Genomic DNA, 14098 nt, shown 5'->3' on the forward strand with positions numbered 1-14098 from the left:
AGCACCACATAAAAATAAGTAAAATAAAGGCATGTGTCCAACTACAACTAAAAAATAATTTAAAAGAAAGAAAGATCATGCACAATATCCCCCATCCCCTTCCCACTCCATCTCCAGTTCACAATCGGGATGCTCTCCCCAGCCAGACACATCCAGAAAGGGTGAAAGTGCCATTTATCTCTAGGTCTAGCAGAGAAAAATACTTTGAAAATAAAAGGTTTTTGTAAGGCTTAGTAACCTCCAATTGGTAAAAATGCCACCCTTGACTTCAGTGTGTGTGAGATTCTCTATCCATCAGGCATGGATAGAAATCCCTTCGACATCTGTAATCCTGCCTTTCTTTACTGACCCTCCCAGTGCTTTCAGTGAAGTGTCTCAAAAGTCTGGTCTTTCTGTTTGAATTGGCCCTAATTTCTTTTTCATAGACCCATCAAAGTGAGGTTTGGGTTTTATCAGTGAAGCATTATTCCCCTTCAGGCCAGAGCTCTCTGAATGAGGTCAGATTGTCTGCCTCAATTTTGCTCCCCCAGTTTGTTTCCTGTCCATTATCTTAGAGAGGCCACTTGCCTCACAGACCCTGAGTCCATCTCCTTCCTGCTTGCTGAGCAGAATTCCTCCCAGTGCCTAAATTCTGCACAGCAGCACAATCAGAGTGTCCTGATACTACTGCCACCTGACCCACACTGGCCCCTGTGCTGCTCTCAGCATCGAGTCTATTTTCCTGGTTTATCCTCTCTCCATTTTTTAGCTCCCATTCACTCATTGGTTGGCCTGGCCACCCAGTTTTGGCTCTGTCCCCTATTATTTTTCTGAGATGTACCTTTCCCCTTAGCTCCTTAATGGTGAACCATATTTCCTCAATGTGATGGTAATAATACTTTGAATTATGTATCATTTTACTTTTGATAGCAAAATACTCTCATATATTTTTATCTCTATTGGCCCCTATCACAAACTTGTAAGGTAGGCAGTATATGTGCTTCATGTTCCCCACTTCATAGTGGTAAAAATCACAACCACTTGGAGATGCAAAATAGCATGGTTGTTAATGAAGAACACTGGTTCTCCTGGTATGGTGGTGCACACCTGTAATCCCAGCTGCAGGGGAGGCTGAGGCAAGAGCATCACAAGTTCAAGGCCAGCCTAGGTGACTTAGTGAAAGAACTTTTCTTAAAATAAAATGGGCTGGGGTAGAGCACTTGCCTTACATGTGTGAGGCCTTGGGTTCAGTCTCCAGCACTGAAAAGAAAAAAAAAAAAAAAAAAAAAGAACACTAGCTCTAGGTTTTGACAAGAGGCACAAAGGACAAAATGAGAGTTCTTAGAAGTTGGATAAAATGGTCCCAACTACATGGGAGACCTGGCCAAAGAGACCCACTGCCAGGGTTTGAATCCTGGCTCCGCCTATTACTAGTAATTGGTCCTGAGGAAATTGGAGATAGTAATAGTATCTCTCTCATTGCATTGTGAGGATTAAATGAGTTAATATAGATAAAATGTTTAGAACCATACCTGGCACATACCAAATACTAAGTACTATGTAAGGATTAGCTGTCATTATTCATTCGTTTGTTCATTCATTCCTCAAAGATTTACCAGGCACTGTTCTAGGCTTTAGTGATATGAGAATAACAAGTTGGACACTGCCCTGGCCTCACAGGATCTCAGTATTTGTGGGGGAGACTGACAGACTACCACTTACTTAGCAGCCACCATGTCCTTGTGCTTGGATCCTTAGATGTCGATTATTATAACAACCTTCAAAATGAAGTAGCATTAACTCCATTTTACAGGTGAGATCACCAAGGTTCTGAGGCAGAAAGCTGTTTGCTCAAGATTCCCTAGCTAAGGATTGGAAGCTCCAGGATTCACTTTACAGGTTGTTCGCCTTCAGCCCACTGGGTTCAGCTCTACGTGTCTGCCTCCCCCACATGGCGTAAGCCCCTGAGATACTGTCCCTGGGTGACCCAGAATTCTTAACGTAAGTCTCTTGCACACAATTTGGGACATATTTGCCTAGTTGTTCTCTATTGTTGATCCTGTACTCCTTGCTCCAAAACTAGTCTCATCCATTCACTTTCACTTTTCTCAGACACAAAGTCACATAGGTTTTGACATGGAGGCACAGAGGTCAAAGTGAGGGTTCTTACAAGTTGGACAAAAGCCAGATGCAGCGACCCATGCCTGTGGTCTCAGCTATTTGGAAGACTGAGGCAGAAGGATCACTTGACCCCAGGAATTCAGGGCCAGCCTGTACAACATATTGAGACCCATTATCTTAAAAAAAAAAAGTCAGTAGCTTCCTGACAGATTCATATTACATCCCAGGCTTGTTTCAGCATGTGTTTTTTTTTTTTTTTTTAATATTTATTTATTTATTTTTTAGTTCTCGGCGGACACAACATCTTTGTTGGTATGTGGTGCTGAGGATCGAACCCGGGCCGCACGCATGCCAGGCGAGCGCGCTACCGCTTGAGCCACATCTCCAGCCCCTCAGCATGTGTTTTAAACTGAAGAAATCAGATCTTGGGTTCTCTTCCTCTTCTGGGTTCCAATCTAGAGAAAATTTTTCTCTGCCAGGACAGTCTCCAGTTCACCTCCTTCCCCTGTCCTCTCCTGATGTTTGTTTGTTTATTGGTACTAGGAATTTAACCTAGGGACTTTACCACTGAGCTTCATCTCCAGCCCTTTTGTATATTTTTATTTTGAGACAGGGTCTCACTAAGTTGCTTCGAGGGCACATAAGTTGCTGAGGCTGGCTTTGAACCTGCAATCCTACTGCCTCAGCCTCTGGAGTCACTGAGATTTACAGGTGTGCACCACTGTGCCTGGCTCCCTGGTTTTTATTTCAATGTCTAACTTCCTGTTATTCTTTTCTCTTTGTACCCAGTACTTATTTCTTAGCCACAAGGATAACCACATTGGTGGTTGATGGGATTGTGTGGAATTTAGTTTTCTTTCCTTTTGATCTTTTTTGCCTCATGTATGGGTTCTAAAAAAAATTGAATTTCTAACTACAGTTAGTATGCTAGCATTTAACTTTTTATCCTTATGTATTTAGGAACCCATTTCTCCCTCAAATATTAAGAAATTACAGATGAACTCTGGGGTAGAGTGCTTCCCTAGATGCATGAGACCCTGGGTTCAATCCCTAGTACTGCCAAAAAAAAAAAAAAAAAAGGAATTATAAATGGAAAAGCCTCTGCTAACACATCTTTCTATGAGTACTTCTTTCTGTAAGTGGCTTGTTTGTAATCATTTTTAAGTTTTTGTCAGGCCATTCCATATGGAAAGTTTCTAAGCTCTTTTTTAAGAGAGAGTGAGAGGGAGGTGTTTGTAATCATTTTTGATGTATCTTGTTGATCCCATTTAACAATGACAGAAGAATAGTGGTTCTATGAACCTAAGTTTCATTAGTAAAACCACCATGAAATATACATTTTTTTTCTTTTTGCAGTACCAGGGATTGAACCTGGAGGTGCTCTACCACCAAGCTGTAGCCCCAGTCCCAGCCCCCCCACCACCATTTTTTTTTTTTTTTTGAGGCTGGCCTCAAATTTATAAACCAGGCATAGTTTATTCATATAAATGAATCTCTTCATTATTAAATGTCCATACTAATGAAGCTCATGTTAGGGAGATAGCATGACTAGAGACATGTTTTTTCTTCCTCTATTTTCCAGATATTCTGGATTGTGGTTATTTGGTTTTATAAGCAAATAAATATATTTTAGAACTAAAAAGAAGAAAGGTCTCTGCCTTTTATTTCTTCTTTTGATTTTAACTCAAAGAAAAAACCACTTCAGGATGTTCCGGGTCCAGCATATTGAAAGAGTCAAAACTGTTTTCCTGCTTTTCTATTGAAAGTGCACCTGTGTGCCAAAGGCAGGTTTTTTTTTTTTTTCTTTCTTTCTTTTTTTTTTCTTTTTCTCACACTGTTTCCTTTTCAATTAGCTCTGCCTATTCTGGTCTTTTCTCATCTAACCCTAACACTGTCCCTTCTCCCTGAAATTTCAGCTTTGTGTGTTTCAGGGAACCTGCACCTGTAGAGAGAGGGCTATATGTATCCCATGACACTGCATTCTCTAAATTCTGTTAATAAGATACCCCAGCCTCTTCCAAAGAGTTTCCAGTGAAAGAATCTGAGTACTTCTCTAAGATATCCTTAGCCAGGAGCTAGGGGTTTATAACTTAGTGATTGAGCATATGCTTAGCATGCATGAAGCCCAAGATTTGATTTCCCAGCATCACCAAAAAAAAAAAAAAAAAAGGTGGGGGTGTGGGGGTATCCCTGGCCAAAGAAATTTCTTAGATGAAGAAAATATTTCTCGGGGCTGGGGATGTGGCTCAAGCGGTAGCGCGCTCGCCTGGCATGCGTGCGGCCCGGGTTCGATCCTCAGCACCACATACCAACAAAGATGTTGTGTCCGCCGAGAACTAAAAAATAAATAAATATTTTAAAAAATTCTCTCTCTCTCTCTCCTCTCTCACTCTCTCTTTAAAAAAAAAAAAGAAAAGAAAAGAAAATATTTCTCTCTACCACCTGCTACACTAAACTGAACCAGCTCTTACATGGATGAGAGGCAGCCACCTCCACTCAAACACCCCTTCCTCTCCCCCTTTCCCTGGGGAATCCTTGGGCTTGATACAGAAGGGAATGAATGGCAGGTGTGTTGAAGTGTTAATGAGAGGGTGCCTCTGCCTATATCCTGCCTACCTCAGAGGCTCCTGTGAATGACTTTACCTTTGAACTTTCCTTGTATTCAGCCCCTGATCCATGGGATTTGGTGACAATCCTGGCTGGCAGGAAGCTTTGATCCTTGGGGAGTCCAGAGGAAGTCCTGTGATGTGTGAGATCCCTAAATTTACAGGGATTGGGGAAAGCTTACAAGGGTGGGTTGCTAAGATAGACCCATTAATTAAGAAGGAGCCTTTGCTTAACCCTGTTACCTAAAAAGGAGATCCGGTGCCTGCTGACAGGAGCTCAGCACCCCTCATGGATGAAGTGGTGTTTGCACATGTATTATTGTTATTTTAAGGACACAGCAGAGCCCGAGGGGAAAATTCCTACCCACACCCAAGAAAGAACAGAATTCTTGGGAACTTCCGCTTTGTAGAGGCAAAGCCACCTTACTTTGAATGTTAGGAGGCTTGGGCAAAAAAATCTCTAATGTGCTTCTCACCAGGTGAAAGATTCCTCTAGGGTTGGGACAAAAGATGAGCATGTAATAAACAGTGGAAACTCTGGAATTTCTGTGAGATGTGTTGAGCTGTAATTCATTAGAAAGTGTAGGAGAGTGTCTCAAGCTAGTTTTACTTAGAAACTGCCTTTGTTTGAGGTGGTTTGGAGGTGAGGGGGCTTGCCAAATCTTCCCTGTCGCCACCCAATAAATATGAGAATGAAGGCCTTCTCATATACAAGGCATTGCTCCTCCCCCACCACCCATCTCCAGAGGTGAAATGCCTTCCTTCGCTTCCACAAAATTATGTGCATCTCTCAGAGTGGAGACCACTCTGTGTGGTGTGTGCCTGTCTCCCTGCCCTACTGTGGCTGCCAGAGGGGCAGTGCATGCATTATTCATCTTTTTCTGTCACCAGCACACTACCTGGGCCCAAGGGAGGCCCTGAATAATGATTACCGAATGAGTGAGTAATGGTGAGGTGGGTGCTGCAGCGAGTCATTGTCTTTCCTGGAATCATCTCATTTTCACTCTCTGCCTGGAGGAAAGAACTTTCTCACCCCAAAGATAGGTTATGAAAGGCCAGGCAGGAAAGTGTCCTAGTTTGGACCAGGAAACCTAACTCCCATTCTGTCTCTGCAGCTCTCTGAAAAAGTCTGAGATAATTACTCTGCAAGCATCTGGCAGTATCTTTGTGAGATTGGCTCCTAGGACTGAGGCACTTAACATGGTGACATTGGACAAGGAACATTCATTGAGAGTGGTCTGCAGGGTTGACTATAATCTGTGCAGCCCAGTGCAAAATCAAATGTTAAAAGAAAAAGAAAAAAATTCCTTTAATGTAATAAAATATGAAGTTTTTTCCTTTTTCCACAGTTTCCCTCTCAACTTGTCATGTTCTTATTATTTGCTATTAATGTTATTCTAAGTAGAGAGAACTAAAATGTGAAATTACCAGCATCAGTTTTACTGCTCATCTTTATTTTATGAGACGCCAATTTTAAATGCAAATATAAGAACATTTAACTTGTATGCAGAATCACCAAAATTACAGAATTTGTATGATACATGCACCTGCTACCAACACTATCTTTGCTTTAATGATAACAAGAAATGAAAGAGCCCAGCACACTGGCACACACCTGTAATTCTAGCTACTCAGGAAGCTGAGGAATAGGATACCAAGTTTCAGGCCAGCTTCAGCAACTTGGTAAGACCCTGTCTTCAAAATAAATAATAAAAAGGGCTGGGGATCTAGCTCAGTAGTAGAACATCCCTGCGTTCAATACAAAAAACAAACAAACAAACAAAAAACACTCTAGGTGTCCTTCTTCCATCTGTTCTTTTTTTTATTTTGTGGTTCTGGGGATTAAACCCAGGGCTCTATTCATACAAGGCAAGCACTCTGCCGACTGAGCTTTATCCCCAGCCTCTGTGTCTTTTTTTTTTTTTTTTTGGTGTAAATGTTTGGCTACAATATGGCAATAAATTAGTAAAAAAGGATTGATAGGGTTCCTTGGTCATCCATGTTTCTTAGAAAGCTGTTGCCGTCTTTCTGTGTTAGAAGCAAGTTCTAGTTGGAATGGAAAGTATGGCCTCTCCAGGCTGTCAGCGCCTCTATTTGCTTAATTGTAAATATAACAGATAGGCTTGAGTCTTGTCCCACATGTGAGTGAATTCTGTGCTTATAGAGCACAGTGACCTATAGGCAAATGCACTGACATGCAAATAGCACAATCTCTGCTCACATTCATGCTTCATTGTCCATTGAACTTACAAAACAAAAGTTCAAAGACAAAATTATTAAGAACTTGAAGATTGCAACAGTATATCATTAAACCAAGCAAAATGGGGCCTCTTACCATAGAATCTAGTGTAACTTCACAGGTCACATACTCATGAAGCCAGCCCTGGTTGTCTGGCATTGTTCAGTAGATATTCTTAGAATTTGGGGTTTTACAAAGTCAAAGGCTGGCCAGGAATGGCATACATGCCTGCCTTCATTCATGAGTATTTTATGACATCTGCCATGTGCAGATATGAGGCACTGTGGCTATACCAGAGTGAAAAAGGCAAGATCTGGCCTCAGTGTCAATAGTACCTATGATTTATAAGGAGAAAGTTTTAAAATTATATAATATTTAATCCCCAGCACAAATAAATAAATAAAATCACCCAATAAATACTTAAAACATGATTGTGATAGGGGCTACAAACAGAACCACAGGAAGAAGGCTTAAGAAGGGCTTAGCAGGTAGGGCTAGGGAAGGAATCCCTGAGGACTCAATGGCAATTTAGGCAGAGGATGGAAGAGTTGTAGGTGAAGAGGAAGCACAAGTCTTCCAGTAGGTAATAGCATATGCAAGGGCTTTGACCTAGGAAGGAGCTTTGCTCAGGAAAGGAAATTAAGAAGGTCCACACAGCTGGACACAGGCAGCCAGAGGGAAACCAGCTATGGCAAAGGCAACTCCTGGGTAGCCTTATCACCTGCTTTCCTCCCCTTCCCCAATAACCACACTACAAAGGTCCTCATAAGATAGGAAGGCTTGCTGTATATTCCTATAGCAAGTCCAAGAGGTGGTGCCACACACTTAGTATGCTTATGTGAAATGCCCTGCGGACCTTGGGTCCAGACCACATGCTTGTCACTCATCAAATTCATTTCTCATCATTTACACTTGCCATTTCCAGTTCATTAACTGTTCCTAAAATGTACCTTCCCTTTCCTCTGAACTCTAATCACTTTCTCTGCTGTCTTAGGACCTTTACCATGTTCAGTTTTAAATTATTTGTGTGCACATTGTCTTCTCTTTCCTGCCTTTCCTGATGGTAGGCCTTTTAAGAGTAGGTTCTATTCTGTTAAATGGACTTAACATTCTTTACCTAATAGTGAATTCACTTAAATGTATGCCTATTTATTTACTTATTTTTATTTTTTGGTACTAGAGATTGAACCTAGAACACTTTACCATTGAGTTACCTCCCTAGTCATCTTTATTTTTTATTTTGAGTCAGGGTCTTGGTAAGTTGCTGAGGCTGTTCTTGAATTTACAATTCTCCTGCCCTTCCGAGTAGCTATCATTAAAAATGTGCCAGTCTGGGCATGGTGGCACATGCCTGTAATCCCAGTGGCCCAGGAGGACTGCAAGTTCAAAGCCAGCCTCAGCAACTTCGAGGCTCCAAGCAACTCAGTGAGACCCTGTCTCTAAATAAAATACAAAATAGGGCTGGGGATGTGGCTCAGTGATTGAGTGGTTGAATTCAATTCCTGGTACCAAAAAATTTTTAAAAAGTGTGCCACCACAGCTAGCACCTAATCACTTTTAAGAGTAATATCTCATAAAAAAAAATATTTAAAAGGTACAAAAGGGGACACTGAGGGTGTAGGTTAGTACTAGAGCATGTGCTTAGTATGCAAAAGACCCTGAGTTTGATCCCCAGCATTGGGTGGAGAGGAGGTTGTGTACTCTCAGGAATCTTGAAATATATATATATATATATATATATATATATATATATATATATATATATATAAATTTGTAAAATATATATATTTAGTTATGTATATATTTGTTTAATATTTATTTTGATACCAGAGATTGAACCTAGGGGCACCTTACCACTGAGCTACATTCCTAGCCATTTTTTTTTAATTATTATTTTTTTATTTAGAGACAGGGTCTCACTAAGTTGCTTAGGACCTCACTAAGTTGCTGAGTCTGGCCTCAAACTTGCCATCCTCCTGCCTCAACCTCCAGAGTCACTGGGATTATAGGCATGTGCCGCTGCACCCAGCAAGAGTCTGAATTTTGTTTGTTTTTAAGTTGTCAGTGGACCTTTATTTTATTTATTTATATGCGGTGCTGAGAATCGAATCTAGTGCCTCACACATGCTAGGCAAGTGCTCTACCACTATGCTACAACCCTAGCCCCAAGAGCCTGATTTTTTTTTCTTTTTCCTGGCTACTAGGGATTGAATTCTGGGGCACTCGACCCCTAAGCCATATCCCCAGTCCTATTTTGTATTTTATTTAGAGACAGGAAATCACCGAGTGGCTTGACACCTCACCATTGCTGAGGCTGTTTTTGAACTTGCAATCCTCCTGTCTCAGTCTCCTGGGCCACTGGGATTACAGGCATGTGCCATCACACCTGATTTTTTAATGTGTAGGTGTGTGGGGTTTTTAATTTATTTTTATTTTTTATGTGTGTTTTTTGTACTGTATTAGCTTTTCAATAAAAATATAAAATAAGAACACAGACTCTGGAATTAGAAACCTGATTTTACTAGTTTTTTGTTTAATTTGATTTAAGGGGGCATTGAGGATTGAACCCAGAGATTCACACATGCTAGGCAAGCACCCCTACCACTGAGCTACATCCCCAACCCCCTACCAGGTTTTCCCAGAGTTAACCTGCATAAAATTAGAAAATATATAGGAAGTATCTAATATAGTTCTTAGCCCAAAAAATAGTAGGTTTTGAGGCAATAAGCCCTAGACCAGAAGTAACTCCGCACATAGCTTCAGGCAAGTCAGATGACTCCTTGTGACCTATTGTCTTCTGTCCCTAGTTTGATCAGATGGTCCCTAAATCCCCCTTACTCTGAGTTTCCCTATTTCTTTGAAACCTGCTTCTTGCCAGTAGTTCTCACTCCCAAGTGAGAAACTGAGAAGATTTTATAGGAAAATAGTAGGTACTGGGGGCAGGTGCTTTTAGAACTCTCCCAAATTCCATATCAGACCATGAGATCAAAACATTGGTAGTGAAAAATGGGTGTGGGTCCATCCATGCAGTCCTCTAGTTTCCCTTCACAGAGTGGCAATTGAAATATATGTACATATACATACATACATACACACACACACACACACACACACATATATGGGGGGGGAAATATGGAAATGGAACTTCAGTGAAAAATTATAAAAGTAGGGGCAATAAAGGCATAATTGCTGAAGAAGTAGCCTCCTGAATTTCATAAGGTAAATACCTGTGTGGATGTTGGCAAGGGACTTTCTGGGGACTTGAGAGGAACATGCTAGTATTCAGTTGTTTTGAGAGTGATTGTATGTGGGCAGCCTTGCCCATCTGTGGTCCAGAGATATCTGCCAGGCTTTGGGACTAAAGGAATAGGTCTGGGATGTATCCTTGGTCCTGGAGTAAAGAGGAACAGCAGTTCCCAAAGCTATGCAGTGAGGCATCAGGGGTAAAGAGAAATACAAGGGAAACCTATCTCAGGACAAGTGCCACAGCTACCCCTCCCTGCTTTTCCAACCTGAGGGCTATTCACTATCTTCTTAAGGGAGCCTATGGGTTTCCTCCTAGTAGACAGATGGTCATGACCCTGTCTGTCTCTTACAGGTGCTGAGAGACGTCCTCAAGGATCTCTACCATCTGTTGAAGCACGTGGTGCGTTTGGAGTCTGATGATGTGGCCAAGCTCCATGCCCAGCTGGCCCTGGAGGAACTGGATGAGATCATGAGAAACTTCTTGTTCCCACCACAGAAGCTGGAGAAAAAGATCATGGTCTTGCCATAGACCTGACCCAAGGCCAGGAAGGAGCAAGGAGCTAGTAGCCAGAGCAATGCCTAAGTTTTCCAGCAGGTGGCCTCACTGCCTCTTTGACACTAGCAATATGGCTGACCTTGAGATGACACTGATTACTTGGGTCTTCAGGCTAACTGTCCTAAAGAATCTAGTTAGTCATCTTGCACCCAGCCTGAAACATGTGCCATTAAAAGAAAAAATATTACAAATCTCATTGATCTGCACATTTTTCACTGTCCTTTAGAACTTAAAGAATAATGTCTCCTAGCTGGGCATGGTGGCGCATGCCTACAATCCCAGTGACTCAGGAGGCTGAAGCAGGAGAATCACAGATTCAAGGCCAGCCTCAGCAAGTTAGCAAGACCCTGTCTCAAAAAATTAAAAGGGCTGGGAGCCAGGTGTGGTGGCACATGCCTGTAATCCCAGTAGCTCGGGAGACTGAGGCAGGAGATCATGAGTTCAAAACCAGCCTCAGCAACTTAGCAAGACCCTGTCTCCAATTAAAAAATAAAAGGGCTAGAGATGTGTCTCACTGGTTAAGTGACCCTGGATTTAATGCACAGTACAAAAAAAAAGTACTGGGGGCATAGCTTAGTGGTAAAGCACCCCTGGGATCCTAGTATTCCCCCCTCAAAAACAGATATCTCCAAATGGAAGTATAATGCTAGCATGACTGATGGAATTTGATTAAATGGCCATTCTCTTGCTCCTTGAGGAGGAGTTGGCCACCCATAGGTCACATATTTTGGTATTCTTTAATGGTGAGATTATTATTCCTTATGATAACAAGGAGCATGCAGAGCTAATTGTCTTGCTCCTAAAAAAGCATCTGAGTAAGAGATGACTTGGGAGCCAGGGAAAGGAAGTAGTGTCTAAAACATGCAAAATGGAATAAGATTATCTTGGCTGGGAACAACAGGTCTAAATATGGTCTTCTGATATTGAGATGGAAAGTTGTAGAGTTGAGCAGGCTTTGCTTCTCAGAAAGAAAATACGCTGATTGAATGGTTGAATCTTCCAGAGAAGAAGAGTAAGCTCTGTTTGTCCACTGGCGCCATTTCCTCTCATTCCCTCTGCTGTTGTTTGCAAGGAGTTGCCCAGATTATCAGGGGGAAGGGGCCACGGCATCTCAGAGAGCTGGTGTCCTGCATTCAATCCTCTGCTCCTTTGGAAGCTTGAGTGTTTAAACAATGAAGTGATGTGAAATGCAGGTGGCAAGTGGGTTACACACTGGTGGCCTGATGCCAGGTTTATTGAAATGATTTCAGATGTAGCACCGTGGTTTCTATTTATTTATACATTTTGGCCACTGCATTTTAATTAAAGTTAAAAGAGATGACAAAAAGGAGAAACTGCCTGGCCACTTGAGATAAGCCCTCCCCATTGTCCACACTTTGACAAGGTAAAGCAGAGTTCCTTAATCAGTCCTCTGCTCTGTAGGGGTAGGAGTGGAATTTTATCACAGGACTTTATCCCTGCCTTCCAGGGTATCCAGACCCAGGGGAACCAAAATACAATTTCTGAAAACTCAAGTGACTAAAGGATCTATGTATAAACTTGCCCATTTGCCAGTTAACAACAGGATATTTCTTTCTCTGGCCAGATTACACACCAGGATCTTAGCTTAGAACCTTCTTGGTAAGTAACTCTTTCAAGAGGCCAACTTATATACAGTTATGGGTCACGGTGAGCTTAGTAAACAAAGAATTAGAACAGGTAGTTAGGAATATTTAAGGAATATTTCTATTTAGCTAGCGAAGTGGCATGAGTTTCTATTCTCCAAATCAAGAATGTCTTGAAGATCAGGATTGTAATTTTCACATCAGGGAAGGATCTCCTTTAGACCAACCAGATGCACCTAAGAATGCTTGTTTTTTAGACTTCTTTTTTTTTTAAAGAGAGAGAGAATTTTAATATTTATTTTTTAGTTATCGGCGGGCACAACATCTTTGTATGTGGTGCTGAGGATCGAACCCAGGCCGCACGAATGCCAGGCGGGCGCGCTACCACTTGAGCCACATCCCCAGCCGTTTTTTTAGACTTCTTTAGCGTCCACAAAACCCACTTTAGACAACCAGATGCATATTCTCAGTGATTGATCAAACTTACTAATTTATATGCATCAAATGCATTCTAGTTCTGAGGATATACCCTAATTGATCACTTTGATTACACTGAGAAATTCTCTAATCTAAAAACCTTGAGAGCCTCTCAGAGCATCCTAGTCCCTGTGTTTCTATTTACAAAATGTCTCTTAATTTGAACTATTTGGCAAGAGGCTAAAAGCATCAGTTCTTTATTGATTTTGATTAATTTAATTTAAGAGAGTGACTTTCTGACTTTGTTACCAAATTTGAGAAGATTCCTTAGTGAAACCCTTCTAAACATGACTGAATTATTAAAATTTTCCAAGTTTTTAAACAATTCTTTCAAATTTGTGTATGTGTGTGTGTGTGTGTGTGTGTGTGTGAGAGAGAGAGAGAGAGAGAGAGAGGTGTGGGGGAGGGAGGGAGGAGAAGTCCTTGGGAAAGAACACGATAGGATAATGAAAACACAAATGAATTTTAAAAGGCATAGAACTGCAAGGGCCCAGGACACATGGCAAGAAATTTCCCTGCACAGTGGAGCCTGTGAGGCGTGTCTTTCCACCTGCTTCCCCTCATCTCTTCTCCCTCAGAAGCTGCTTTCTTCCTGGTGCCCTCTCTCCACATCTACCATTGAGTTTCTCCTGGACATCACCTTCATCCCCTCCCTTATCCAGTGGCTAGACACTTGCACTCCCCTGTAGCACCCACTTGGTCTTTTGCTTGACCTGTCTCTCTTCCTATCCCGTCTTTCCCTTCCTGGTCTCTTCCTCCTCATTCCTCACCCCCTGTCCATACCCTTGACCTACAACTGAATGCACTGTGACAAGAGACATGCATGGGCCTAAAGCAGTGCCTTAGCCAAGCCCCAGGCTTCTGCCCAGGAATTGCCTGCTTGTTCAGGTTAGCCTTTCTGAACATTCTGGAAATCTTCCCTTCTCTGTGTTGTTTTTCTTTTTCTTGGATAAATTTGCCCTTCTACAAGTCCTTAGTTATTTAATCAGCAGTCTTGCTTTGCTCCTTATCATACCTCCACACAGTTTTCCACATTTCCTGATATCCTCCTGTCTTTCCTCTGCTGCATATGTTCATCTCTCTCTTATTCCTTTACTTTACTATGGCTCTGCTCACCCATCCACATATAAAGCCAAGGTGCCAAGGACTAGGGTCAGGGGAAGCAAATCACAACAACAGCAACCTGTTGATGATCTATTATATGCCAGATGCTGCACCACACACCGAGAGCACAGCAGTGACCAAAACAGACAAATCCTCACCCTCAGGA

General features: G+C 41.8%; 1 protein-coding gene across 2 annotated transcripts in view; it reads left to right on the top strand.

Moving 5' to 3' along the window:
• The window catches only part of TANGO6 (transport and golgi organization 6 homolog), a 186348-nt gene extending 173208 nt beyond the window's left edge, over positions 1-13140 (top strand). For both annotated transcript variants that reach the window (XM_081274396.1, XM_081274397.1), the window contains one exon: positions 10544-13140. In XM_081274396.1, the coding sequence (XP_081130522.1) occupies positions 10544-10720 (177 nt within the window). In that variant the 3' untranslated portion in view covers positions 10721-13140. The remainder of the gene's footprint in view (positions 1-10543) is intronic.
• The last annotated feature ends 958 nt before the right edge of the window (positions 13141-14098 follow it).

The sequence above is a fragment of the Spermophilus citellus genome (genome assembly GCF_964194105.1).
Source record: "Spermophilus citellus genome assembly, chromosome: 18".
NCBI lineage: Eukaryota > Metazoa > Chordata > Mammalia > Rodentia > Sciuridae > Spermophilus > Spermophilus citellus.